This window comes from Corvus moneduloides, chromosome 3 (assembly GCF_009650955.1).
Source record: "Corvus moneduloides isolate bCorMon1 chromosome 3, bCorMon1.pri, whole genome shotgun sequence".
In the NCBI taxonomy this organism is placed as follows: domain Eukaryota; kingdom Metazoa; phylum Chordata; class Aves; order Passeriformes; family Corvidae; genus Corvus; species Corvus moneduloides.
Window position 1 is genome coordinate 27,435,001 of NC_045478.1, and position 25,386 is coordinate 27,460,386.

Genomic DNA, 25,386 nt, shown 5'->3' on the forward strand with positions numbered 1-25,386 from the left:
TTGTTACCTTTTCTTCCATCTTTTCATCACCCAGATGTACTTCCTGCAGCTGCTTCAAAGCTTCATTGGATAACAAGCTATAGCTCTCCTGGAGGGATCTAACCTGCTTTTCCATTTCATTTCTCTCTTCATCTGTCATTCTGTTATGAAAAAAAAATGGAAGATGGAGATCTCTGGGTAATTTTTGACTTGTTGGGAGTGATCTGCCTACCTTTACTTAAAAATGGGGAGCAGACATAAATACAAGTAGTCTGGAAAAAATACAGCCTAATTACAAAGATGTTCAAGAAAGCTACAATCTGATTGCAGTTATTCAGGAAAAGAAGCATTTAACCTTTGCATGGGCCTTTGTCTACTGATTACCAGTCAAGACAGGTAACATAACCAGCAAGGAGTCATGACATATGTCAGCAATTTAGTATCTTAAACTGCTACAGTGGGGATTACTGGAACACGCATATATCAAACCAGGAGTCCCGGGGTGGTCCATCAACTACATTAAACCATCTCTTTTCAGACACAGATGAAACAATCTTGTGACATGTAGTTCAAGTACTCATTTACAACAAAATTGTTAATTATTTTGACTTCTAATGAAAATTTAAATGTCTAATCTCTTTAAGCTGACCAGGGGTATATAAACCAAATCAAATTCTTGAAATAAACAAAGTTGCATCAAGCTTCACCAAATGGGAAGACAAAAAAAAAACCGAACTGTACATGAAATGCAATTAGAACTATAAGATGAGGATATGATTTCTGTTTAAGCAAACAGTATGTATTGATTCAATAATTTACATTATTTGAAAAATAAAAAATGGCATACTTGTCACTGTGCTTAGCTAAAAATGACTGAGTAGTCTGCAGAGCTTCAGCTATTTGTTCTTTCTTGGTTGACATTTCATGAAGGGAAATCTGAAAAATAAATAACCTGTGTTCAAGACCTCATTATGTACATAAATAAAAACAAAAAAACCAAACAAAACTGTATTTTTATCTGGGACTAATCTCAATAATATAAGAGTTTGATTTTTTTAAAATACTGGCTATCCTTAGAGCAGTATTATTTATCGGAATTGTATAATTTATATATGGATAAGTCATTGTGATATGCCTTTTAATTAAGCTATTTTTAGAAAACTATTGAGCAAAACAAATAGAATATTTCAAAATGTTATTTGATGGAAAATTAACCAATCATTTAAAATTACTTATTATAATTGGCACAGTTTATAGCAGCTTTATAAAAGTTGTGTAAGATGGTCATGTTCAAGAAGTTGCTCACCAAAATGAGAGAGAACAAATTTTTGAAAAAACATATCAGAAGACCACACACCTTCATGAAATTCAGTAACAGAGACATATGCAACATGAGAAACTTGGAAAAAAGGAATTATTAATTAATATTCTTCGCACTATCAGTTCTGTGTCATCCCCACTAAAGGAGTTGTTCTGGTAGAGGAACTTGTGGCAATTTAATCTTCTAATTTTCCTGAGAAACTCCCTGCAGTCTCTTCAAAGAAAAGCACCCGTTTTGATTAAATAAAGGCAAATTATCAAAAGGGAGTTCTGCCAGCTGGAGATATTTTCAACACAGGTGCTAGATCTCAGGCAAGGTGCTTGGGCCCTTCATTCACCTGGGTTTGGACACAACCAATTCTGTCCTTGTACGCATTGTATCAAAGGGCCCAAAGAGTCTCCCTTTGCAATCACCACCAGCAAGCCACTATCTCACCACTTGTGCTGCTTGCACAGGAACCAAGAGAACCACTGGATGCACTACACAAGGTGATGTGAGCAGGCTGAAGTAGCAGGTGGGGTCATGAGATCCCTTTACTCAGGGAGCCAGTGTCACTGTGGCTGCTGTGTGCACCCTGTCACTACTGGCATCAGCTTCTCTTCCCAGTACCTGACTACACCCCACAGCCACCCTAATCCTCTATGTGAAATGTATTTCAGCTGACATTAGCTATCAAATCACCAGTTTCTACATGTTTCTACACAATTTGTCAAGGCACCATTGCTAGTCAGCGGAGGCACAAACCCAGGCACCTCTGAAAGGTGCAGCTACCTCATCGTGCCACTTCACAAAGGAAACAAAGACCCTCAGCAAACACCCATCTCCCACAGGAAGCCAAGACAGCCAGCTCACAGGTTACTCACTGGAGACTCAGGCTGGACAGGGTAGACAACACCCACAGATGCCATGGTAAGCTGAGATGTCCTAAGGACTTGAGTGCTGGCCCAACACTGATAAAGGTTTGCAGTGTTGTCATTAACAAGGGCAGAAGAGGACCAGCACTGAATGCTTCTGCAAATTCTGATCCTAACTACTACTAATTTACCAATCAATATGTTCAAATCAATACAAGCTTATTTCCTCCTGTAGATATAGGGACAAATTCAGAGCTAGCACTGGGTCCTCTTTGAAAAAGCTACAAGCTGCAGTGGTCATCAGGACTGCCAACCTTCCCAACAGAAAGTAGGATTTATGCAGATGCTGCTCCAGTGACTGTGGCACCAGAATGCATCACCAAAATAAAAACACAGGAACAGGCTGCCAAGAGGGCCAAAATTATGTTTGTATGATGACACATCCAGCCCTTTACTGAGGGATGTGGACAAGACACTGCTCTGTCCCTCTGCTGCTCAGTGTGCAGGTAGACCTTCACCTACTGAAACCTTTTTAGGTGTAACTAAGCTATTTAATGGGGCCAGCCTAGCAGAGGAGGTCCTAGAAATGACAGGAAACTTCACAGATGGAAATTTATGGTCAGAGTTACAACTGTACACAGTGACAATGTCCTGTTAAATACAACGGCACCAAGATGAGCCATTCCAACAGCCTGTGGACTAGTGTGATAGTAAAGAGGCCTCAGTCAACGCCTGCTATACTTCCTAGGGCAGCAGTTTTGACTATCCCTTAAGAGAACCCCTCAGATTAACTTTTGAAAAGCAAATAAATAGAAGCTTGGCCTTCAGGCCCCTCCTACCAACTTTCTCCCTCCTGGTACCCAAAAGGCTGTCCTGACACGATGCACTCTCCCTCTACAAAGGCTGAGAAAGGGCGTGCAGGGTCCGGTTTCTCTAAACTGATATTTTGCAGTGTCAGAATATGTCACATGCTAGGTCTGTAAAAAGCAGTGGGAGCTTATTCTTGAGTAATATGCTTGTGTCCCTAAACATTGATGTTTGTTTACCCAACTCTCTACTCACAATCAAATGTGAAATTATGTACTGAGGAAAATGTGGATGGTGATTTGTAGGGGGGAAAAAAAAGTGTTTATGGATTATTTTGGAATTTAATCCATGCAAAAACCTAAAAAGAGGAAGTGGTGCTTTATCAAAGACATCTGTGTACCTGCTGCTTAGGTAAATCTGTCTTTTCAGCCTTTTCTCCTTCTTCTTTGCCGAGTGTCTTGCTGAGGTTTGACACCCATTTCAGTAAATCTCCAGCTTTCTCAACATGTTCCTTCTTTTCCTCTTCCACTGATTTCTGATGAGTGCCATGAATTGTAAAAAAACATGTAAATGTAAATTGCTGAAATATGTAACATTAATGTCCACAGAAACACAATTCTACCACAATGGCATTATTATCACCACAAACATAAAATGATTTCTTTTTATTTACCACCACATTCATTACTATGACACTTTTATGTAGGAACAAAAATGCCACATAATTATAGACATTAACAAAATAATACATCAAGTGATTTGTAATTATGATAAAGGTGCTTATTCATACACACATACAATCATTATAAAATGATTGATAGCAAGAAAAAGCATAGCTTCCCAGCCATTACTCAGCAGATAAAATCTAAAAAAAATTTGCATATAAACTATCTTTGAATTGCTGCCTTTGCATTACCCTCGGGTAAGGATATGTACAACCAGCATAGCATAACAGTATTTTGCAAATTATGCACATGGATTACCAAATTACAATTAGGAAGAATACATTGCTTTTATGTCTACAGAAACAAGAAAAGTAAAAGTAAAATACTGAGACATTTAATCCTTTTCTGCACAGGAAAACATACACCTTTTCATATATATACACAATCTGTTAGGTGGACATTTATCAATACAGAGAAAACATGCTTAAGCCCTTCCATGTATCACAAGTAGAAATGAAAACATTTTATTTCAATGGATCTTTTTTTAAATTTGATGTGTTATTGTAATTCATTTGCCTATTAGAGCAGAAAACAATTCTAAAAAAAAAAAGAACCTGAAATGAGAGAAAAACTCAGGACAGGGCACACAACTGTTTGGTGCAAACAGTCCATTAAAATTAATGAAATACCAGTGTGAGAAAAAGTACTGATGCATGTGTGCTTACTGCACTGCAGATTTAATCTTGTATATTTTATTGCCACTCTTGTAAAACAAATGGTATCTGCAAACTGATTTGTAATTTTAAGTAACAGGTCACATGAAATACTACACTGTGTTCAGTCCAAAAAATGGGCAATCCCCTTCAATCTTTAATGTAAGAATATGATTTTTGTCTCACCTAAATCTACCCACTTTGCACTACTAGTAACTTCACCAACCTCAGTATAATTTCTCATTTACACTACCTACATGTAAGGTAATGACAGACAAGGCCTGCCGGTAAAGACTGAACACATAGACTGCATTTTGAAATTATGAATCTGCCTATCTATAAATTTCAGTTTTGCAATAAGTAATATCTAATTCCAGTTTCAGTGGTTTCTGCCTATTAGTTGTTCATAATAATTAGTTTTGCAGCAAGTAATTAATGCTAGAAAACACCATTTATGATTTTCCATAAAGGCCATCACAGATCTTTTCCTTAACTTTAACAGGTTTTAAAGCAAAGCCCAAAATGAGTACTTACATCTTTCGCCCACTATGAATTATAGAAAAGACTGGAAATTCCTGTTTTCATAGGCTGAGCTGCTTCTAACAACCGCAGCCCAGTGTGACAATCAAAAACAGCTCTATCTAAAGCTTCTTTGTAGGTTATCTTCTTCTTAGTTTTGGGGCATGTTAAAACTTTATTGTGCAATTTTTCATCCTTCATCTTTGTAGCTGTGATAGCATCAATAATACCATTCTTAATTGCATCTTCCATTGTTAACCTGGAATGAGATTTTGGATCTATCAAGCCACCAGTCAAGTACTGATATTCCAGACAGCGCATGCCCATTTCTTTGTCTATGGCACTTAAATGCACGGCTTCAACAGCTGACATAATAGTGTTCCTTACAGGATGAATGATCCCAGTAAAGAGCAGCTCACACTGCTGGATTTGCTTGGCACAACCATCATCAATTAACTCCCTTTGCAAAGCTTCTGAAACACTGTATTTTTTTCCTGTAAATGGATCAATTATACCTCCTGTACTAACCTGAGCTTCAAGACATCGGAGCACAGTAACTCTATCTACCAAATTTTTGCGTGAAGCTTTCAAGACTGGAATTCTTTCATTGGTTTCAGAAAGCCAGAACCCTGCAATAGGACTGTTTAAGTCCTTATTTGGCTGTGAGCTGCTAACTAATATATCACCAAACTCATTAACGGTGATTAAGCCCTCCTTATATTTGTTGACTAATGCTCTGTCAATTCTACCCTGATTTAATGTCTCCTCAATATTAAACTGTACACCTGTTTTAAGATCTGTAAGCAAAAGAAAAGAATTGCCATCAGAGTCAAAACACGTAGACTCCTTCCAATCAAATTCCTGTTTTGAAAGCTCAAGATATGTAGCTTTATCAATATAATTTTTTTTATAAGCTTCATATGAAGCCATTTCAGTTCCTGTGTCAACATTTACTACAGAAGTTTTATGTTTTTTCTCTGCTGACGGGCTGCTTATTTTCCTTTCACCAACTGGAAGCAGAAAGCACTTACTGCTTATGCTGAACAAACACATTTTCAGCAAATCACAGTAGTACATAGCTTTCCTGTTATTTGGATTTTGGAAACATTTTGCATTACTTGAAGGTTCATGCAAAAATTTTAAAATGGTGTTATTAAGCAAGCCAAGCTGCACGGCAACTTCTGGAGGTACACGAACACTTCTCACAGGATCAATAACCCCCCCGCTTGCAATTTGAGCCTCAAGGATATTTTTACCTTTTTGTCTTTCTAAAAGATGAGCTTCCACAGCCTGAAACACAGACAGCACCTTCCCAGAACAGCAATAACCCAAAACAGCTTTTTCTGCCTCAAGCAGTCTACTCTTAAATTCACTGTCTGCAAGACCTCTAACAACTGAATCATCAACAGAGAATTTCTGACCTGTTGTGGGATCAATAATAAAACCAGTAGCTGCTTGGGCCTCTAAAAATGCTAACGCCAGTGCTTTTCCTATGATCTTTCTCTTTGCTGCTAAAGCAAAAGAGACTATCTCTTTGCTGGATTCAAGGTACAGCCCAGCTATAGCTGTAGGTTTAGTTAAAAATTTTTCAAGACTTTTCTGAACCTCATCAATAGTTTTCTGCCCTGAAATGAGCTGCTCAACAGTGAGCTTGTCTAAAAGTTTAACTTCAGTCAACTGTCTGGCAGTTACATCATGTCGGAGACCTTGAAATTTAATAGTATCATATTCCTCTGTAAAATATTCCAGCTGAGTAGCATCATCAACAGTTCTCAAAACCTCTTCTCCTAAGAAAGAGCTCATCTTTGCAAAGTCTTCTCTCCTAAACCCTTCGGAAGTTTTGGATCCCTGAAACATTCTCTCTTCATTACCAAAAGTCTTGTCATTCTCTTGGTTTAATGTTGTGACTTCAACATGCATGTCATAGTGCTTGTTCTCCACTATCTGTAAATAGGAAGTTTTTGACACAGTGAGAAATACAACTGCAGACTGTGCGGTACATAGTTCACTCCTAAATCCACCACCAGAGAAACCAAAGGGAGAACTTGAACGCAAGTCAGAAAGGAGAACTGCTACTAAAATTGGTAAGCAGAGATATATAGAGAGCTTGAGTTTTGAAGTGCATTTGCCATTTCAAATATTTATTCAATAACAGGAATATGACTAGACTAAGCATCAGTAACTGTTGTTTGCTTCTATAAGAGCAGACTGCTGTTAATCAAGGCTTACTTTGACCAATAATGATACAACAGTGAATGTGAATTCCTATTTTCAATACAAATTTTTAAAATAACTTTTCTTAGACATTAACAAACCTAGTAAGGTCTAACATGAAGCTTTTTGTGTAAGACAGAAGGGGTTCCCTTCACCAAGGTAGAAACATTAGAAATATTAAACAGAATAGTAATAAAGCATAACTAAAACCAACCAACCAAACCGACTAGTAAAAAGCAGCATTAGGAAGGCAAACCCTCAGAAAATGTAGTGTGTACCTCCAAGGGATGAAGTTTTACCACTCCTAATTCATGTTTTGTGTCTTCTCCATGTCTAATGGTTTGCCTGGAACTGTGTAGGTTTCTGTTTCTCAATGTGTCCCTTTCAGATGTTCCACAGATTTGGTTTGCTTTATCAAAAGTTATCTGGAACTGCGTACTCATCTGTGAAACAAACTCTGTAAAAGACTGCGAACTTGAATCTTCTGATGATTGGTTTATGCTTGACATCTGAAACTGCACCTCTCTTGGTATTGTATCATCAGCACTCAGGTACAATGTATTTCCTTCTATTTGATCAGATTTAAAACCTGATCTCCCCTGTTTCTGCCTTAACAAAGGTGAGCTTGGTTTTGTATGTGGAGGAGGCTGTTCAAATTCTTTAGCTGCAGTCTCACTCAGGTAATTGAAATCATTCCCTCTTCTCTCACAGCTCAATTTAAATCCAGAATCTTGGAGCTTATTATTTTGCTGAACTTCATTCTGAAATGAAAGAAACCTGTGTTCACTCTCCCTGACCTGCAGATCCATCTTCTGTTTCAAGCTCTCAACCACGCGCTTCTGCACTTCCAATTCTTCCTCAAGTTTCCTGCACTTCTGATGATAGTCCATTTCAGCCTGCTTCCCTTGCTGTAGTTGTTCGTGACATTTTTTAAGCCTTTCTTGCAGATCTTCAATTTGCCTCTTGTACAACATGATGTTTTCCTCAGCCATATGCTTTTCTTGTTGAAGAGCAACACATTCTAGCTTTATACCAGAAATGTCCTTTTCTGTGATGCTATGGGATTCCAGTAGTTTTTCCACTTTTTTCCTAAATTCCTCTGCAGAATGTTTAAACTTAATGGATTCTTCCTGAAACAGAATCATCTTTTTGCGTGCCATCTGTTCATCCAGAGTTTTCTGATGGAGTTCATCCTGCAATTTTTTTAATTTGCTACTTAATTCTTGTATATGAGCTTGTTGTAGCACTATCTTCTGCTCACTCATTCTCTTTTCCATAGTTAGAGCACTCATCTGAGCATTTAAATTTTTAACCTCCCGGTCAATGCTAAGGGTGGAAGCATTTTGTTTATCACATTTTTGTTTATAGTCACTAGCTAAGTCTTTTGTTTTTGCAAGATCAACTTCTAGGCTTTTGATTTTACATATGAATTCTTGCTCAATTTTTGTTTGTTTGTGCAATTGTTCATTTGTTGTACGCAATTGTTCTTTGAAACCATCTGCTAGGGCTTTTAACGCATCATTTTTCCTCTGAATATTTTGTTTTTCCAAAGCCATCTTCTCTGATTCGGATTGAATTTGCTTCATCAGTAGTTTTGTTTCAGTATTCCATTTATTAAGGTCTTCTATCTGTTGTTTCAATGTTTCTGACACCTGATTGCTTTTGGTTAATTCATTCCTCAGCATCTGAATTTCATGCTGGTTTTCTTTCTCTACTTTCGTTTTTCCAAGCAACTGTTCTTTTATTTTCTTATACTGGTCTTGAAGATTATTTGCTTCTCCTTTGCATGACTGTGTTCTGTGTTCAGCTGCCAGCTTCTCTTTTTGAAGAGAACTGATTTGTGAATTTAAATGTTTGATAGTGATTTCAGTTTTTGTCTGTGATCTGGTTAATTCCTCTACTTCTCTTTTGAGCTGTGTCTTTTCTTGCTGAACAGATTTCAGCTCCTCCTGATAGTTCATCTTAATTTTCTTAAGATCAATATTTTCTTGCATCACCTCTTCAGCTTTACCTGTGGTTCTCTGTAGCTGCCTTTCCAGTTCTTTCAACTGTTGCAAATATCTCTGTTCTTCTTGGTCTTTTTCCTCCAACTTAATTTTTAGGCATTTAAGTTCATTGTTAACTTTATCTAATTTTTCTTTTAATAAACGAGACTTTTCTTCTGTTGATGATTTTTGAAGCTCAATTTCATTCAGTTCATATTTCAGGTCTTTAATAGTTTTATCAGCTTTTTTGTTAGCAAGGGTCAGATCATCTATCTTTTGTTTAAGTTCTTCTACCTTTTTGGCTTCTAGTTTCTTCTGGAAACTCATGATTTCAGAATCAATCCTACACTGGCTGCCTTGCCCAGCTGTAAAAGTTGGCGGGGAAGTTTCTCTAGTTACAGTGTATGTGCCTTCAATAATCTTTCTTCTGGATTCAGTTCTCTCTCTTTCTTGCAGCTTTATTTCTGATAGGTTCCCTTTAAAGTCAAGATCTTGTTCCATTTGCTTGATGAGCTTCATAAGTTTCTCCTCTCCATCTGTTTTTTTTTGCAGTTCCTGCATCAAGGTTTTTTTTTGTTTCTCTAAATCATGAAGATTAGTATCTTTTCTTCTTAGAAGTTCTTCAAGGTTTCTTCTGGTAAAAGTGCTTTCTTCTATTTGATTTCGAAAAGCACGGAGGTTTTCTTCCAGTATACTTCTTTGAGTCTCTGCCTGAAAAATGAACTGCCTTACACACTCCAACTCCTGCTCTGCATCTGCTTTCTCTTTCTCAATGCTTTCTAGGTCTATACGACATTGCTTAGCCTCTTGTTCAGCCTTGGTCTTCTGAAGACAGATCTCCTCCATGTCCTTTTGCTGCTTCTTCCGCTCTTTTTCTGCAGCTTCTCTCACTTTAGGGAGTTCCTGTTCCACTTGGATTTTTTGTTTCTTCATATTCTCCAATGTCTCCTCAAGTGTTTTTACCTTTCCCATGAGTTTTTTATTCTCAGCAACTGTACTATTTTGCTGTGCCATTAGATCTGAATATGCCTGACGTGTGGATGCTTCCTTATTCTTTAAAATCTGTAAAAGAGAAGGGTAAGTTAGAATGCACTTTTTGTAATACAGCATATGGAACATATTAGGCTCTTAGAAAAGCAGAAGGGAAAATACTTACTCATGTATATATGGTATGTCCAGAAAGCAGGATGAGCAGTTCCCACCACCATCACCTTCTCTTGAAGGCTTCAGGAAGTTACCACTAGCCAAATATGAAACCCTTGACAAAGACATCCACAAAGTGAAGAAGTCCTGAAGCCTCTCACTTCAGTCAGATGCCTCTTAGCAGAAAGCAACACCAAACAGGTCGCATAGGCTTTCTCTCCAAACAAATAGGTAGAGCAAACAATGAGCCAAACACAGTGTGCAAGAGTTCCCAATGAGAAAGTGGCCTACCATTTCTCAATCAGCTCAGCAGGTGCTGAAAGAAGGATTTAAGCTTGCAACCACAAATGACATAGAAAAGTTTGGAAATCCCCTCCAAGAAAAGAAACAGTATCTAGAGAGTTAGAGCCAAGATGCAGCAGCTCCAGAAAGAGAAGTATCCAAACCCCAGTACAGCTGTGCTCCACAGTTTGCTCCCCAGTCCCAATGCCTCCACTGGCTTAGCTGGGGGACTAGTAAGAGTACAGCTATTCTGCAGTGCAGACACAGAAGTGTAAACATGGTAATTAGGAAAATCCTAATGAAAATCAGTTGGCTAGTAGTCTCCATATACTGGCAGATCCAGAGCAAGTCTTTTAAGGAAGATGTGTAATCACCAGTAACATTATGGTTGAAACTATACATACCTTGTCTTCATTAGCCCTGTTGTGGTGCTAAGTTACCAAATGTGAGCTAACATGAAGTAAGAACACACCTATATTCATTCCTATGATCATACAAACAGGGCACAAAGGGTAATGACAGCAATGTTTTCAAACAAGCAAACTGTTGGGTTACTTAAAATTTACCAGATTTACTTGATTTTTCATATAATATCTGAGACATTTCCTAAAAGGCTAATGCAAAGGCAGCTTCTTCAGTTCCTCTCTGTATTCCCCTGTATTATAATTTTGAACAGCCCCCAACAGAAACAAAACACTTAAATCAATTTATCAGATCTCTTATACTCACATAAACACAAACTCTAATGTATTGTGCTTGAAAAAAAAGACCTAAAAATATAGATACAGTCACAAACTGTATCTTAGATTTCATTTTTCTAATCAACATGCTGAGCATCGGTTGGGTGGAGAAAAGGATGGCAAATATTAACACAAAGTAAGTATAAAAATTAATTTCTAAGAACTTAAAAAACTTAAGCATCTCAAAATGCACAGTAATTGATGCATAATTAGCATATTCATTGTTTAAATTATGGTCAATCAATCTTAAATCACTTGACCTTGATGTAATTTGCAATTCAAATCTTGATTTGCATTGATTTAGAATCATTCTTAGATTAACTCTTTCATCTGCATTGCATAAAAACTCTGGTACCTTAATAATAGTTGTGCTCCTTTTCTCTTCATTATCATTGTCTCTTTTTTTTTTATTTTCTTTTTCTTCAAATGAGGCTTTTTTGCCTAATTTTTCACTAAATGTTTTCTGGAGTCCTGTGGTTTTTCGAGGGACCTCTGTGCTATTATCCTCATCTCTACTGTCTACTTCTGAAACTAGCAATAAATCTTTACATTTCTGACCCTGTTCTAGCCTGTCTTCTCCACTCTGCTTCTTCCCACTTCTATTTATGTTGTGCAAACCATAAATGTTACCCTGTGGTATTTTCTTCATGCTTATTTTCTCATTGTGACTCAAAAGCTTTTTTGCTAGTTCATGTTCTGATAATGGAAAATAATGCTCTCCTCCAGAAAAAACTCCTGAGACACCTAAATTTGCATTTAAATCACCATCATTTCCTAACAATTCTGTACCTAAATGTTGATCATTCTGCACAGGTGAAACATGAAAATCTAATGGATAAGATTCAGAGACTTTTGCTGCACAGTGACCCTCTGAAATATTTCCTGAAGAAACAGTCAACATTTCTTGCACTGTACTCTTGACTTCATTTGAATTTAAATGTGATTTTTCTAGGATTTCATTTTCTGCTAAGAGGTAACCTTTATCCAGAGATGCTTTCTGCAGTTTGTCAGTATCCCTTTCAACATGACAATAAACACCTGGATTGCTCATAGATTGCAAATTTAACTTCGTTTGTTCACTTCCATTGTGCACTGTCAGCTTTCTGAAAGAGGATGCAACTTTTTCTAAAGGTGCTGCATCCCCTGCACCTGAAAGAGAATCACCTTTTTCACCACACACTTGAAACCCTCTGTCTTCAGATTGTAAAGTATTACAGCTTTTGCTTTCTGTAGAGCAATGCTCTTTACACTGACATTCAAAATTAGTTCCCTGTGAAAAATGTTGCTGTTCATAAGGGCTGATACCCAAGGCCTGCTTTCCAGTTCTTGGACTGACTTCAGCTTTCTTTGTTATTAGCTCAAAATCAGTTTCTAATTGCATCTTGCATTGTTGCTTTGTTGAAACATCACTCCCTGCCTTTCTTGAATTTTTTTTTTCTGTGGTTTTGTGAATCATTTCCACTTCAGGCAACTTCTCTGACATTCCTTCTGTTTTCTGTCTCTCTCTATTAGCAATCTGCTCATTTAACATTTCACCAGGATCATTGTTCACACTCACACAGATCTCAGTTGAAACAAAACAATCTTTTTTGCCATTTTTTTCTTCTTTGCTTTGATTACCAAAACCCATTAAACTCTCCTGCTCTGTATGTAGCTTACTGTCTCTGTTGCCACTAATGCTACTTTCTTGACCATTGAAATTTAGACGTTGCTTTAATGTTCTATCAGTTTTGATTTTATCACATCTCTCTACATTTAACTTTCTTCTGTTCATTTCCAATTTATATTCTGTGTATTCAGGTTTACTGGAAGAGTTCTGTTTTTGCAAATATTCCGCATCCATCATGCTTTCATTAGGTTTCTTTTCCTCTCTCAATTCAAGAGCTTCTTTACTTCCCGAATGTTGAAAGACTTCAGCTGACTTCACAGGTTGCTGGAGTTGATTGTCTTCTGGTAAACTCTGAGCATGATAGCACATGGATTAAACTGAGATATGAAGGAAAGTATCTTATTTTTACCTTATTCTCTGATTTCTCAAATACAGAGAGGTAGGAAGAAAGGCTGGCATAAAAGAAAATTTCGGAACAATCACAGATTTCAGAGGTCTGTGAAGAATTTTTCTTCCCAGAAGAAAACAAACCTCATTCCTCTTTTGAAAAAGATTATTCTTTTTCTGATTTGCTACCCTTATTAAAACGAAAAAAAACCCATTATATTATTTTGAGACTGGAAACCTGCTTAAGTTACCTTCAAAGAAGCTACCAAAGATTTAGAAGGCTGACAGGGGGTAGAGGAGGAAAGGAAGATGGGGGCTACTTGATTTCAAAAAAAGCAATCCTGGAGACTCAGAGCAGACTGAAACTCAAAGCATTTTGAAAGATTCCACTTGTTCTCGAAGAACGTGAAGTCTATTGACATTCACAAATTTCTTGATCCTTGTTCTTTGACTTTTTATCCTTGGTGCCATTAGCATGATTAGTCATACTAAATCCTCAGTTATAATGGCTACCTATCAACAAACATTATGTGTTTCCATCAGTTTGCTCCACCACTTGATGATGCCCAAAGATACATGCTGTTGTTAGCGTTGCTTCAGAGGTATTCAATAGCAAGAAAAGCCAATAAAGACAAAATCAGCACCAGAATTATATAACATTCATTTATGAACTTTTTTTTCCTGTAACAATAACATTAAAATTTATACCCGTATGGTGGTGTTCTCCAATTTTATCCAATTTATGCAGTTTATACTAAAACAATGTCGTCCTTAAAGAATGACTATATAATCTCTTTCTGAGAGACAGTTTTCAAAAGAAAGTGAAAAATTTAGAAGGTTGGTTTTTCTCAATTATTTGGAAGGTTTCTCTGCAGCAAGCATGTATTTTGAATAATTTTTTCTGCCTAATTTCATAACCTACTTTTGCTAGTAAGATCCAACTCTAAGCATAAATAAAATGCTGTTTGACCCCAAGGAATCAATACAATAGAAAGGCAGAAGGAAAAAAATGAAGGGGTCAAACTAACTTCAGAAATTAATTAAGAGGGCATCTCATCTCCCTGTTGAAAGAACTTCCTTGTATGTTGTTAAGTGGACCAGAATGCATACTATGGAATATTAAAAAGCCTACATCTTAGTAGTTTACCTTCAACTTAGTGTCTGCTTTTACCCAAAAGACCAAGCCCTAGGGTATTAAAACTGAAAGTTTAGTATTTAAATTTAAACTACATCTCCATCAGAATTTAATGAACCATATGATCTTTCTAGGTGAAAGAACTGGTAAAATGTATGGATGGTACAGGATTTTGCTTATCTGAATCATAACAGTGTTAACACTTTTTCTGTATAATGTGCACTACATAAGGAATTTTAGTTTTCCATATCTGCTGGTAACTTTGTGAATTATTCCAACAGGTGTATTGCTGTTTGCTTGCCTAGATGTTCTTTTTGCTTGGTTGACTGACGGAGAATGACCTACCTCTTCTTCTTCCAGTCTTTTCAAAGAATCACCTGCAAACTTAATGTATTGGGTCATCAGGGTCACTAAAGCAGTGTACCGAGTCCGTAGATCCATGAACTGTAGAGAAACAAAAAAGGGGGGTAGGTGTCATAGAGGTAAACACTCCCATTAAGCGTGAAAGAAGTGATAGATACTGCTCTAGAACCTATCCTGATTTTGGTTTCAAAATTATGATTGTGGAATCCAAGTTCTAATTTTGATTCCAAAGTTCACTGCTGTCACAAGGTGCACTTGAACAAATATATCCTAAGGATCTGTGAGGAGATCCATAAGGAGAAGAAACAGAAGACAATGTTTTGACTTCACAGTCGCTTGATTCTTCCTCTGTAAGAAAAGGTTTTAAGAGGGGCAAGCCATGCTTGTCACTATTCCTCGCTCTAACAGGTGTCAGGGAGACAGATTTATCTTTCTCACCCAAACGAGGCTGATTTGCCTTAGAATCTATCCAAGTGACCTAATATGGAAGGTTTTTACTACGGTCAAGATGAACATTCTTGGTTTACTGTTATCAAGATCCAGTCCAAGAGGTAGTTTCTAAACAATTTTACTGAGGCACAACTCCCAAACAGTTTTTTATAATTCGGGTGACTGTTTTTTAATCAGCTGCATTATACTGTCTTGTTACACAAAATGCAGGCATAAACAAATTGGAATATTTGTTAACATCATGTATCTAGAGAAAAAAAACCAATCTTTTTTAAGATTACCATATTTAATCATTAATAAATCCAAAATTGATTCTGTGTTTACTTTGTTTTTTAGCAAAGACTCACAATTTTCCTGTTTAATAAGAAACCGATTTACCTCTTGAATAATGAAGTCTGATGAGCTTTGCATTCTTCGGCGTTTTACTGGAGATTTTTGTTGGGAGTCAACCATAGCTCTGTAGGTCATGGTCTGCAACTCATAGTCCTGTAGAAGAGAAAATACACAAAATTGTTGGCATTAAACATGATACTGACACTAAAAAATAGGATTATAAGTGTAATGTAACTGTTACCTTCACAGCAGCTGAGTATTGTTCTGACTACTTCTGGCATTCCATCTATTTTGCTTTGCTTCATTTCAATCTCAGAAAACAGTATCTGTAAATATGAATGTACATTTTTCACCTTAAAAAGTTTATTTTTTTAGTATTTATAATTAACATTTCTACTTTATCTAACAGTGTCTAATATAAATAGATGTTACAATAACAATCTACTTTATCTAACCATCTATATGCTCCTAGTCCACGTGTGTACAAGTAATTATGCTCAAGCCTATGTCCCCCTCAGCTTTATCAGGTTCACAGTACAGAAGTAGTGAAAAAACCTCGCCAGGTTTAATAGTTGGTGAATGAACTTAAACAAAATCAGGAATATATCCTTTCAATGCATATAATTTATTATCCTGTCTATTTAAACTGTATTTCTTTCTTGCAGGAGACAGATGTTGTGTTTAGCTCTGCTTCCATGAAAGTATTTCTACATCCATAAATAAAAAAAAAGCAGCACTGAATATAAAAATTATGTGATAAGGACTGTCCAGAAGTTTTAAGGCTTTGATGTTCTTGCATACCTTGAGGACCAAACAATCTAGTCTATAAAATGACAATAGTCAGTGAGTGATGTATTCATGGCGCATTATAAACACAAAATCATAAAATCTGGTGATTACTTGGAGTTTTACAGTAAGGGCTGATGGATATAAGCCCCTCATATAATTAAACAAGACTGGAGATCACTGGTGTTGTAACTCGTTGGTCCAGTGCTTACAGCAGGTGCTTTCCCACAATGACATCCCTTTCATACCTTATGTTGGTTCAATTGTTTAGCCAATGCTTTGCTATTTTCAGGATGTATTTCTTGAATCTTTCTCTGAGTATCTTCCACTTGTTGAATCCAAGTGTCCAAAGAATTATAAGTATCTTTATAATACTTGAGAGATTTATTAATACCTTCTAAGTCACGCACCTGATTTATTTTAGAAGACAAATCAAAGGGGAAAAGATGATTATTAAAGACAAAATGCCTTAGCTCTGCTACAGTTCACAGTATAAAACATACTAAATAACACTAAATTAAACAGCAAATTCACTTGCTCAAACACCAGGGCTCCCAGTTTGATGGAAGACTTTCCATTGTCACAAAGGACATCCAGGAGAGAATCCTACTACACAAGAAACTCTGTATATCCCTCATTAGTGTGTTCAACTGCTTGAAACTCCACAAGCACAGGATACTCCAAGAAAGAGGGAGGGCTCTGCTACAGCAGTCAGCTTTGTTACAAGTGAGAGTATTTCAAATGTGACCTATGAATCAAGAGGAGTTGTGTTGTGCTGGAGTCAAGTAGTGGTTCACATATACTCTCCATGCTTCCCACAAAACAGCAGGAGTTACACTAAAACTAAAGACTGTAAATATGCTAATGTGCAAAAGTAATTGAACATGTACATCTAATTTTAAATCATGTTTTTGACCTGAAAAGAGAGTTTTGTGTATTTCTTTAAAGTCATTTCCACACTGAGGGAAATACTGACAGATTTTCTTTCATGATCCTTACACTGCCACTTGTTATTGTGGTGTGATTTTGGTGACTGCTCTGTGCAGAGTCAGGAGTTAAGACTTGATGATGCTTGTGGGTTCCTTCCAACTCAGGATATTCTATGAGTCTACTTAAAATATCATATAAATATGACCACTCAACACTGCAGAATAAACATACTAATTAAACAACCTTTTACAGTTTGATTTGGAATGAATACTTTGAACTGCTCTAGTGTTGTTCTTAAGATGCCAAAAGGAGACTAAAAAAGAGCAAGGAAAGGAAATTTTATTGCTCAGGTTTCATACTTAGGCATGTTTCAAAGCTAATAACCATGAAAAAGGGAAAGGGTCATGGTAACTGCAGCCAATATTTGTACATACTTTTTGTGTAATGATCATCAGTGTCAAGCTGCTAGGAAGAAGCAGAGATAATATTTGCAGAAAGCAGCTTGTTTACAGCTCTGGACTGCAGTTACCACAATCTGTCCTATTTACACCAGAAGCCACTATGTATAAGCAATCATTTTTCAGCATTTTCTGTTCAGGATACAGTCCTGGGAGGAGAGCATGTAGTTCATACTTACTCTCTTGAAGAAATAAGGACACTTCAGTACCTCATAAAACTACTGTTTAATCATTTAAATTCTGCCACACTTACACTGACAAAAAATCAGAGGTGGAACTTAAGCCAGCCATTCTGCGGCCAGCTTTGAGTGAGTCACCTTTTGCCCATCTTCCTTCTAACTTCCAGCAATGTTAAATAGACACAACTAAACTAGTTAATTACAAGTGAATAACTTCAATATTGCACCCAAATGTATGTTCACCCCTTAGAAAGGGAGGACAAAAATGGTGGTTGTGTGAACTTTTTCATCAACAGCACTATCTTCAATGCTCTTCTTCAGGCTTTCTATAATGACAAACTAAAGTACATTTTAAAGGAAACAGATTCAGACTGTACAGTAGAGAATTCCTCAACTTGCCCATACTTTTTCTTTCAGTCTCCTTTACATACAGGAAACAGAACTGTAGAGGCTGAAGAAAAAAAGCATTTCCAGGAATGCCATATATGGACATGTCCTTCAGAAATACGGGTGGGTGTGTTCTGCTGTATCTGCACATCTGTGTAGGCATGTGCACTTGAGCAAATTTTTTCAGTATCAACTTGACAGTAAAGGGCTGAATTTAGAGCACTATCTCTACTGGATATTTAAAAAAATAGGCACTTCACCAAAAAGTTATTGCACCAAAATTATCACAGAAGTCAATGGAAGCTAAGAACTTCCAGACTCAACACTTGAGTAATTAAAAGCAAATTAACATGAACCCAATCATAACCAATGAATCAGCTCATCAATTTAGCCCATCAGAACTAATTATGTGGAGAAACAGATGGTATTTCCATTTGACTGCCTGCCATTTCTGCAGGCTTGTTTTTTTTTAAGAAAAAAGAAATTTATCTTTACTGTGTAAAGATAAGTAGTAAGTTTCTGTATCTTGTTCATCTTTTGGAGCCTAATAGTCACAGACATTTCTAGTGGAAAAGTAAGGCAATGTTGTCAACTGCACAACAAAGGTCTTCATCCCAGCACATTCCAAAAACAGTTCAGAAAACTATTCAGAACTGTTTTAACATTAATTTCTGATTGTTTTTCCTCAGAAATTAAAAAAAACAAACAGTATAAAACATGAACAGATTATAATAAAAAAATCATACAAACCTATTTTCAATTTGAGAATGAACATTTTGCCACCGCTCAGCCAGCTGATCAACTTTTTCTTTATGCCAGTCAAAGTCAAGATCACGTTCCTTGTGCATTTTAAACATCTGATCACTGATCATCTTTGCCTTCTGCAGTTCGTCCTCTAAGGCATGGAATGTTTGTCTTTTCTCATCTACTTCAGATCTCCATTGCTAGTAGGTGATAAATGAAAAGTTTTAAATAACTCCTAAATTATGATGCTATTTTATAAACTAGTATTTTACCTGAGTAAAATGTATAAATGAATCAATCAAAAATGTTTTAATTAATATTTTACTTCTGCTTGCTCAAATACTCAAGTAGCACCGGAATGGGTGTGAAGCAATAAACCGCAAAATAATTCTAAGTAACAGCAATCCCCACAATACATAGATCAAAACATAGACATCAAATGAACACACTCACCTTGTAAACTACAGCTTTCAAAACAAATTATTGGCAGATCCCAATCATCATCCCAAGCAAAAAAGCATTACTTATAATTTGCAATATCAAAATGAGTTATATACAGCAAACAAAAAATGCCGAACTTCAATCTTTCAAATTTCTCAAAGATATCTGCCAAACTTCCTAAGAAACCCTGATTAGCACACCAAAGCAGTAGCAAGAATGTTATTGTGGTCAAATTTACATAACATAAATATATGTTTATGTTACCTCAAGTATATGCTACCTTCTGAAGAGAAAAGAAAATCTTACTGCAGCATTAACAAGTGCCACTTTTGGAAGTTCAGATACTTCAACGCATTTTGCAACAGCAGGAACATGCTTTCAAAATATCGAAATCCCAGTACTCCAAAGCTGCCACTTTTTTCTGAAATGTCAATCCTAATACCTCCTAAAACTAAATACACAAGCCAATGTTTGATACACTGTAGAGTGTAGCATAACCAAATCAGGTGTTACAAGACAGATGGTTTTTGTCTTTTTTTTTTTTACTTGCCCATGAAAAGGCATCTGCCAGCTCTTACCTTTAATGTACCATCAGGTTTTCAATATTGTTTTTGTCAGCCGTTACTCTGCCTCTTCTTCACACAACTTAGTTTTCATATTGTTTTACTAATGATTCTGCTGTTTGGGTGTTCGTCAGCACCAAGTTATAGTTTTTTAATCTGAAAAGAGTGACCCCCTGTTAACTGAACCATCAATACCAACACTCAACACACTTGTGTTTTTCAGCCTTTTCATGTCACAGGGTACCCCCTTTATACCATGTTAAAATGTTAATTCCCTTTTCCTTGATCAGTATTATTCATACAAATAGTTTTAATTTAAGAAAAAACTGTAAACTAAAACATGTGATGGAAGACAGCCTAGTACGTACTTATCTATGAAAATGGAAGACATGGAGTAAACCTGGTTCATGTTTTGAATAACAACATTGAGCTCAGAGCGTAAAGTAGGGACTGAAGGTGAACCAGCAGCTTGACTGAAAAACTCTTCACACTTATCTGTGATGATTCCCAAGTCATCCTTTAGTCGATCCAGTTCTTTCTTCAGTTTCTGTAAAATGAAAGGTGATTGATAGTGCTTTCATCCTCCATCAACCTGATATATATTCTACATATCACTATGAGTACAGATCTGCCCTCCTTTGCTTTTTTGATGTGGACAGCATTGAAAAAAATTAAAGAGAAACACGTGTAATAGGGAAACTAATGGAGTTGCCATTGATCAGTATATTTTTTCTCATAAACACAAGCTAAATATTTTACTTCTCTTTTTAAGGTACACTGCAAACCTTCCTGGCTTACACTTAAAAGTCTGGATATGTTTGTTTTGTAAATAAAACTTTTCCTAGGTAAAACAGACTTTCTCAAAAGGCTCACCTCTTGCTCTGAAATCCTGAGCACATTTTCATGTACATCATCCCTTTCCATTGGTGTCCGGATCTGCCGTATTAACCGCTCCTCACAACTCTCCAGTCGTAGTCTGATATTTCTGACTTCAGAGATGTACAGATTGTAAATAGATTCTTCCTGCTCCTCTGTTGAAAGAATTAAGGCACATGTTAGCCAGCAAAGTCATCATGTCATTTGCACCACAACTTCTCACACTTTATAAAGTCATTGCTCTACAGGTCTTTTCATGACTGGCCAAAATGCCATCAATTTCCATTAAGGCAAATTTTAGGAACTCTTAGATTTTTTTTTTATTAAATCATCTCCTCACACATGAAAAGTTCCTGTCTGTCATCATTCGGCACAGGCAAAGGCATTACCCCTATGGAGGCATTGCTATACTCAGTGGTATCAGGCACATTAAATCCTCTCTTTCAGGTGCACAGGGCACCACGTCTTTCTTGAAGTGAACTATGCTAATGAAATAATCAGCTTTGCACTACTGTATTTCTTTAAGTCATCAACTACTCAACAGTAAATCAGAAGAGATATTTTAAGCTTTCCATTCTCACTGTATTAAAATTACAGTTAAGAGAGCAGTAACTACAGGCATCCTGTGGAGCTAGGAAAAAAGCTATGACATTTTCCTTGCCTTAACAGCGTGAAAAAAGTTCTAATTCTGTTATGAACTCAACAAAGTAACCAAGTTGTTTTTCCAGCATTCAAAAACAAGGAACACAGAACTAAGCAGTGAGATGTAACGCACATATTAAATTCTTAGGTGTAAATTTTTTGTAGCATTCTGTATATTACGTAACACATCAATATTTTTACATAGCTCAATATATACAAACTCTAAAAAATATTAAGAGCTTCTATACAATGCAATTGCATTGTTAAAATGACTGTTCAAAAGAACACAGGCAGCAACAGTATCAACATGATAAAGAGATCTCAAGATCAAGAACAAAATCTCTCTCATAAGGGCATCTTTCTACTGTTCTAAGCTAAGTCTTACCTCTTTCTGCAGACTTGAGAAGCTCTTGATAGTATTGCTTGCAAACATTAACTTCCCTTTCCAGCTGTGCTGTATCGGAGCTTGTAAAGATTTTGGACTCCTGGCTGTCTTCCACAAAATCATCAAAGCGGGACTGTAAATTGCTTAGAACCTGCTGATGTTCACCTGGCAGCATTGTCTTTATCTGAAACAGATTATAGACCCAAAGCACGGTCAGCAATGGTGCATCACTCACACAGTTCCTGTAATGCTTTTTATCAAAAAGCAATACTGATCAAATACTAAGATGGTAAAGTCAAAGAATTGAGGTTCTGAAAGCTTACTGTTCCTTAGCTGTAGGTCCACTTGACAGCTGATAATTGACACTCAACATAAAATCCTTTTCTATCTTGCACATCAGGAATGGGCTGTGTTAAGCCAACCCTACATCAGACTTCATTTCTCCCATCTAATGCCATGCAGCAACAAACAACAGCAAGGACAAGTAGGGACACTTCAAGAATTATCTCAGATTCCTCTTTCCAGCAGTAACAGTGATAAATTAGGTGGGAAAGTGTCATTTTGGGTATCGCAAATATTATTTGTAACAGTCTGTGACATCACACAGTTTTAGCCAGAAAGAATCATAATTTGATCTATATCACTATTCCATTTCTGACAAATTGGGCCTAACTAGCTATTTAAAATTTCAAGTTACAGATACATATAAGAACGAAAAAATGCATTATGAGGAATGAGTTTTCAGCTGCCTTCACCTTGAAAGACTAAATGTTGCTTCACAGTTGTTCCATTGCTATTAAAAAGATGCAGTTGCAGTTGTTATGAGGAAATAATGGGGGTTTTCAGGAAGATAAACCTTAGCCAGATGAAGTTAATCTCCCCAGATATTTTCAACATAGATACAGAAAGAGTGTCTACTGTAGAACAAAATTCAGAATTTAGTTACTGCTCATTGCTTTTAAGAGGTCTCTGCTGACAACAGGAGACCTGGCTGCAGGTAGTTTTCCATTGCCCTGCTCCTTACCTAACTATAGCTATATAAAGACTGCTTGGAGCAAGGCAGATCATTCCACACCAGTACCCAGCACTGGCCACTGCTGCCAGCTACTCCCAGGAAGATGTGGATTGCTGCAAATCACTGATTCCTGAGAAGTGCATCCTATGACTTCCCAGTGAATGCTTCCTAGTCATAACACTTACCGAGGCAACATTGCCAGCCCGAACAGCTTCAATTTCATTTGTCAGGTAATGCCAGGACACCACACTCTTCATGTTTACATGTGACTCATGCCAAAGGGCCAGAACATTCTGAAATTGCTGTTCAATTCTGAAATAAAAAAAAATTCCAACTTCAGATCAGGGTAACACATGAAAACAGAAAAAGAAAAAGAAACAAACAAAAAAAACCCCAACTGTGAGATATTCTTTTAACCCAAGCTTCATGTAAGTGGATTTTAATAGAAAATAGGTTGTTTTACTTTGTCCCTACCTGTTGGCTGTATCTATTGCTTCTTTGTTCGGTGGAGGAACTGTAAAGCACACAGATGGAACCATGGCCTCATTACCACTTGGGCTAATGACTTTCCATTTAGCACGATGGGAGTTGTTTGCTAATACACACTCATCATCTTTGTAAATAGTTATCTAGTATTAACAGAAAAGCAGAATAATTTGATGAGCCAAGCATTACAAAATAATTGTACAAAGCACTTCTGCAAATGCTGTCAACAAATAAGCAACAGAACAACAAAACCAATGTTCCAACCCAAGGATTTGGTCTTGTTTACTAGGGTGGAAGAAATTTACAGCCCAGCTTTCTCCAGGAACACGGTAATTAATGAAACTTTAGCTGAATTCTTACATCTGTAATTGGTTTGAGGAAATGTTAGTTTCTAACCTCAATTTGTCTATAGTCACAGATGGCTTTAATTGGAATGGATGTTTTGAGTACACAGTCAGGGTTCCTTGGCTTCAGCTGAATTATTGCCTTTGCTCTTCCCACAAGGCCTGCTACTGTGCTCTTATACTGCAAGAGTTGTTCTTTTTCTTCCTAGAACATTTAAGAAAAGAATACGTCATAAGAGATGTCCAGAATACAGTACTGCTTCTTTGATCCTGTTACCCTTTTTTCCCCCCTGACTCCTTCTACTGTGTTTCCTAAAAGTAACACATTTTACAAAAACAAAGGATCTTTCAGAAGCCACTGTTCTTCCCACATCTGGTATTGTAAATATAAATAAATAAAATTGTATTTGAAAGTTATGAAAAATAGTCATTTATTTATAAGTTCTGAAAAATCAGCAGTTTTTCCTTCACTTTAAAGGAATAATATTAACAAATTTTATATCCTACTATAACCTACACATTTCTTGTTTTATTTTAACTCCTGCTAATAGGATCCTACCATAGATCTTACCATAGACTCCTGGACAAGGTCTTCCAGCCTATGTAGACTGCTTGATCTATCACAACTGTATTTTCTGTATATGGTATCTTTTAAATTCTTCAAATATTCCATAGCTTCTTTGGCATCGCTGAAAAACTAGGATGAAATAATTATCTGGGTTATTTTTAAACAACTTTAAAAATACAGAATCAGCCACAACGAAGTTTTGAAGTGCTGTCTTTTAAGACAAGCTTTTCTCGTCGCTTGAAGTGACCACTCTACCACACTCAACCACTCATGATCTCATGCCTAAATGTATTCTTCAAAAAGGCACACACTGTAACACCAGTTATTCTCGGTACAAGCTACATGCAAAATTAATTCTGCAGTTATTGAACCTACAGTTAATGACCATTCCTGTAATGAAAAAATTTTATTAAGTGAATCTTGCTTTCCTTGGAATTTCAATTACTTTCATACAGAAAGCACAGAAAAAGCCTACAAATTGTAGAAACTAGGTGCAAAATCCAGGCAGCACAGCTGGGGAAAACATTTTGTGCAGGAAGAGAAATGAGCTGCCACACTTGGCAGTTCTGCAAGGGTATCTGCATGCCCAAACAAGGATCCTGGTTAGGCATGATTGGGAAGTGAAATCCCATTCTGTGCCTTAAGCCTCATTTCTTAAATCAAGAATTCCAGTTTCTTCCCCCTATCACTAGGGGCTCAGATTGCTTTGTCTTCTCCAGTGTCCCTTCCCTAACTTTGGGTTCTCAGCCTTCTCAGTACGAAGGCGTCTCAAGCTTTCATCACCTCCCTTTCTCTTCAACCATGCAACCCAGAAGACACTAAGGTTCATCCTAATCATTTAAGTGTTTTAAATGAATGGATTTTAAAACAAACAAACAAAACCAACAAAAAAACTCCTCTGTCTATCCAGCTCATGCAAGTAACTGCATCATTTGCTGAGTATGTGAATGGGTGACAATGAGATAATCAGATGGGTGTTTCATTGGATGTGTCTGCTGTCAGGGTGTTCTCTGCTCTGTTTATTATTAATGCTGCACATTCCATTTGCTTTGAGTAGTCCTGGAATAATCATCTAGAATATGT

General features: G+C 36.7%; 3 protein-coding genes across 4 annotated transcripts in view; all 3 read right to left on the reverse strand.

Annotated features, from left to right (window-relative positions):
• DST (dystonin) overlaps positions 1–16,692 on the reverse strand; it is a 132,256-nt gene extending 115,564 nt beyond the window's left edge. The window contains exons 1-8 of one of the 2 annotated variants that reach the window (XM_032104678.1): positions 16,534–16,692; positions 15,741–15,825; positions 15,545–15,652; positions 14,699–14,797; positions 11,578–13,182; positions 3,362–3,496; positions 827–915; positions 8–140 (exon numbers count right to left, since the gene is read on the reverse strand). In XM_032104678.1, coding sequence (XP_031960569.1) covers positions 8–140; positions 827–915; positions 3,362–3,496; positions 11,578–13,182; positions 14,699–14,797; positions 15,545–15,634 — 2,151 coding nt within the window. In that variant the 5' untranslated portion in view covers positions 15,635–15,652; positions 15,741–15,825; positions 16,534–16,692. The remainder of the gene's footprint in view (positions 1–7; positions 141–826; positions 916–3,361; positions 3,497–11,577; positions 13,183–14,698; positions 14,798–15,544; positions 15,653–15,740; positions 15,826–16,533) is intronic. The other variant, XM_032104679.1, reaches the window with a different exon arrangement.
• LOC116442087 (plectin-like) lies at positions 3,612–11,583 on the reverse strand. The gene is made up of 2 exons (XM_032104680.1): positions 7,351–11,583; positions 3,612–6,802 (listed from the first exon to the last, which is right to left on the reverse strand). The coding sequence occupies exons 1-2, from the start codon at positions 10,174–10,176 to the stop codon at positions 4,886–4,888; spliced, it is 4,743 nt and encodes a 1,580-aa protein (XP_031960571.1). The 5' UTR covers positions 10,177–11,583; the 3' UTR covers positions 3,612–4,885.
• A 2,461-nt stretch (positions 16,693–19,153) lies between the features above and the next one.
• LOC116442088 (dystonin-like) overlaps positions 19,154–25,386 on the reverse strand; it is a 164,651-nt gene continuing 158,418 nt past the window's right edge. Inside the window, exons 24-32 of the mRNA XM_032104682.1 lie at positions 24,307–24,432; positions 23,788–23,940; positions 23,380–23,534; positions 23,091–23,217; positions 21,891–22,074; positions 20,861–21,018; positions 20,356–20,534; positions 20,003–20,143; positions 19,154–19,183 (exon numbers count right to left, since the gene is read on the reverse strand). Coding sequence (XP_031960573.1) covers positions 20,071–20,143; positions 20,356–20,534; positions 20,861–21,018; positions 21,891–22,074; positions 23,091–23,217; positions 23,380–23,534; positions 23,788–23,940; positions 24,307–24,432 — 1,155 coding nt within the window. The 3' untranslated portion in view covers positions 19,154–19,183; positions 20,003–20,070. The remainder of the gene's footprint in view (positions 19,184–20,002; positions 20,144–20,355; positions 20,535–20,860; positions 21,019–21,890; positions 22,075–23,090; positions 23,218–23,379; positions 23,535–23,787; positions 23,941–24,306; positions 24,433–25,386) is intronic.

Excerpts from the sequence above, each read along its gene's own strand:
- LOC116442087 (XM_032104680.1), bottom strand. The coding sequence starts at position 10,176 with ATGTTCCATATGCTGTATTACAAAAAGTGCATTCTAACTTACCCTTCT. Across the intron at positions 6,803-7,350 it reads TAAAACTTCATCCCTTGGAG|ATAGTGGAGAACAAGCACTA; the intron begins GTACACACTACA and ends TCCTATTTACAG.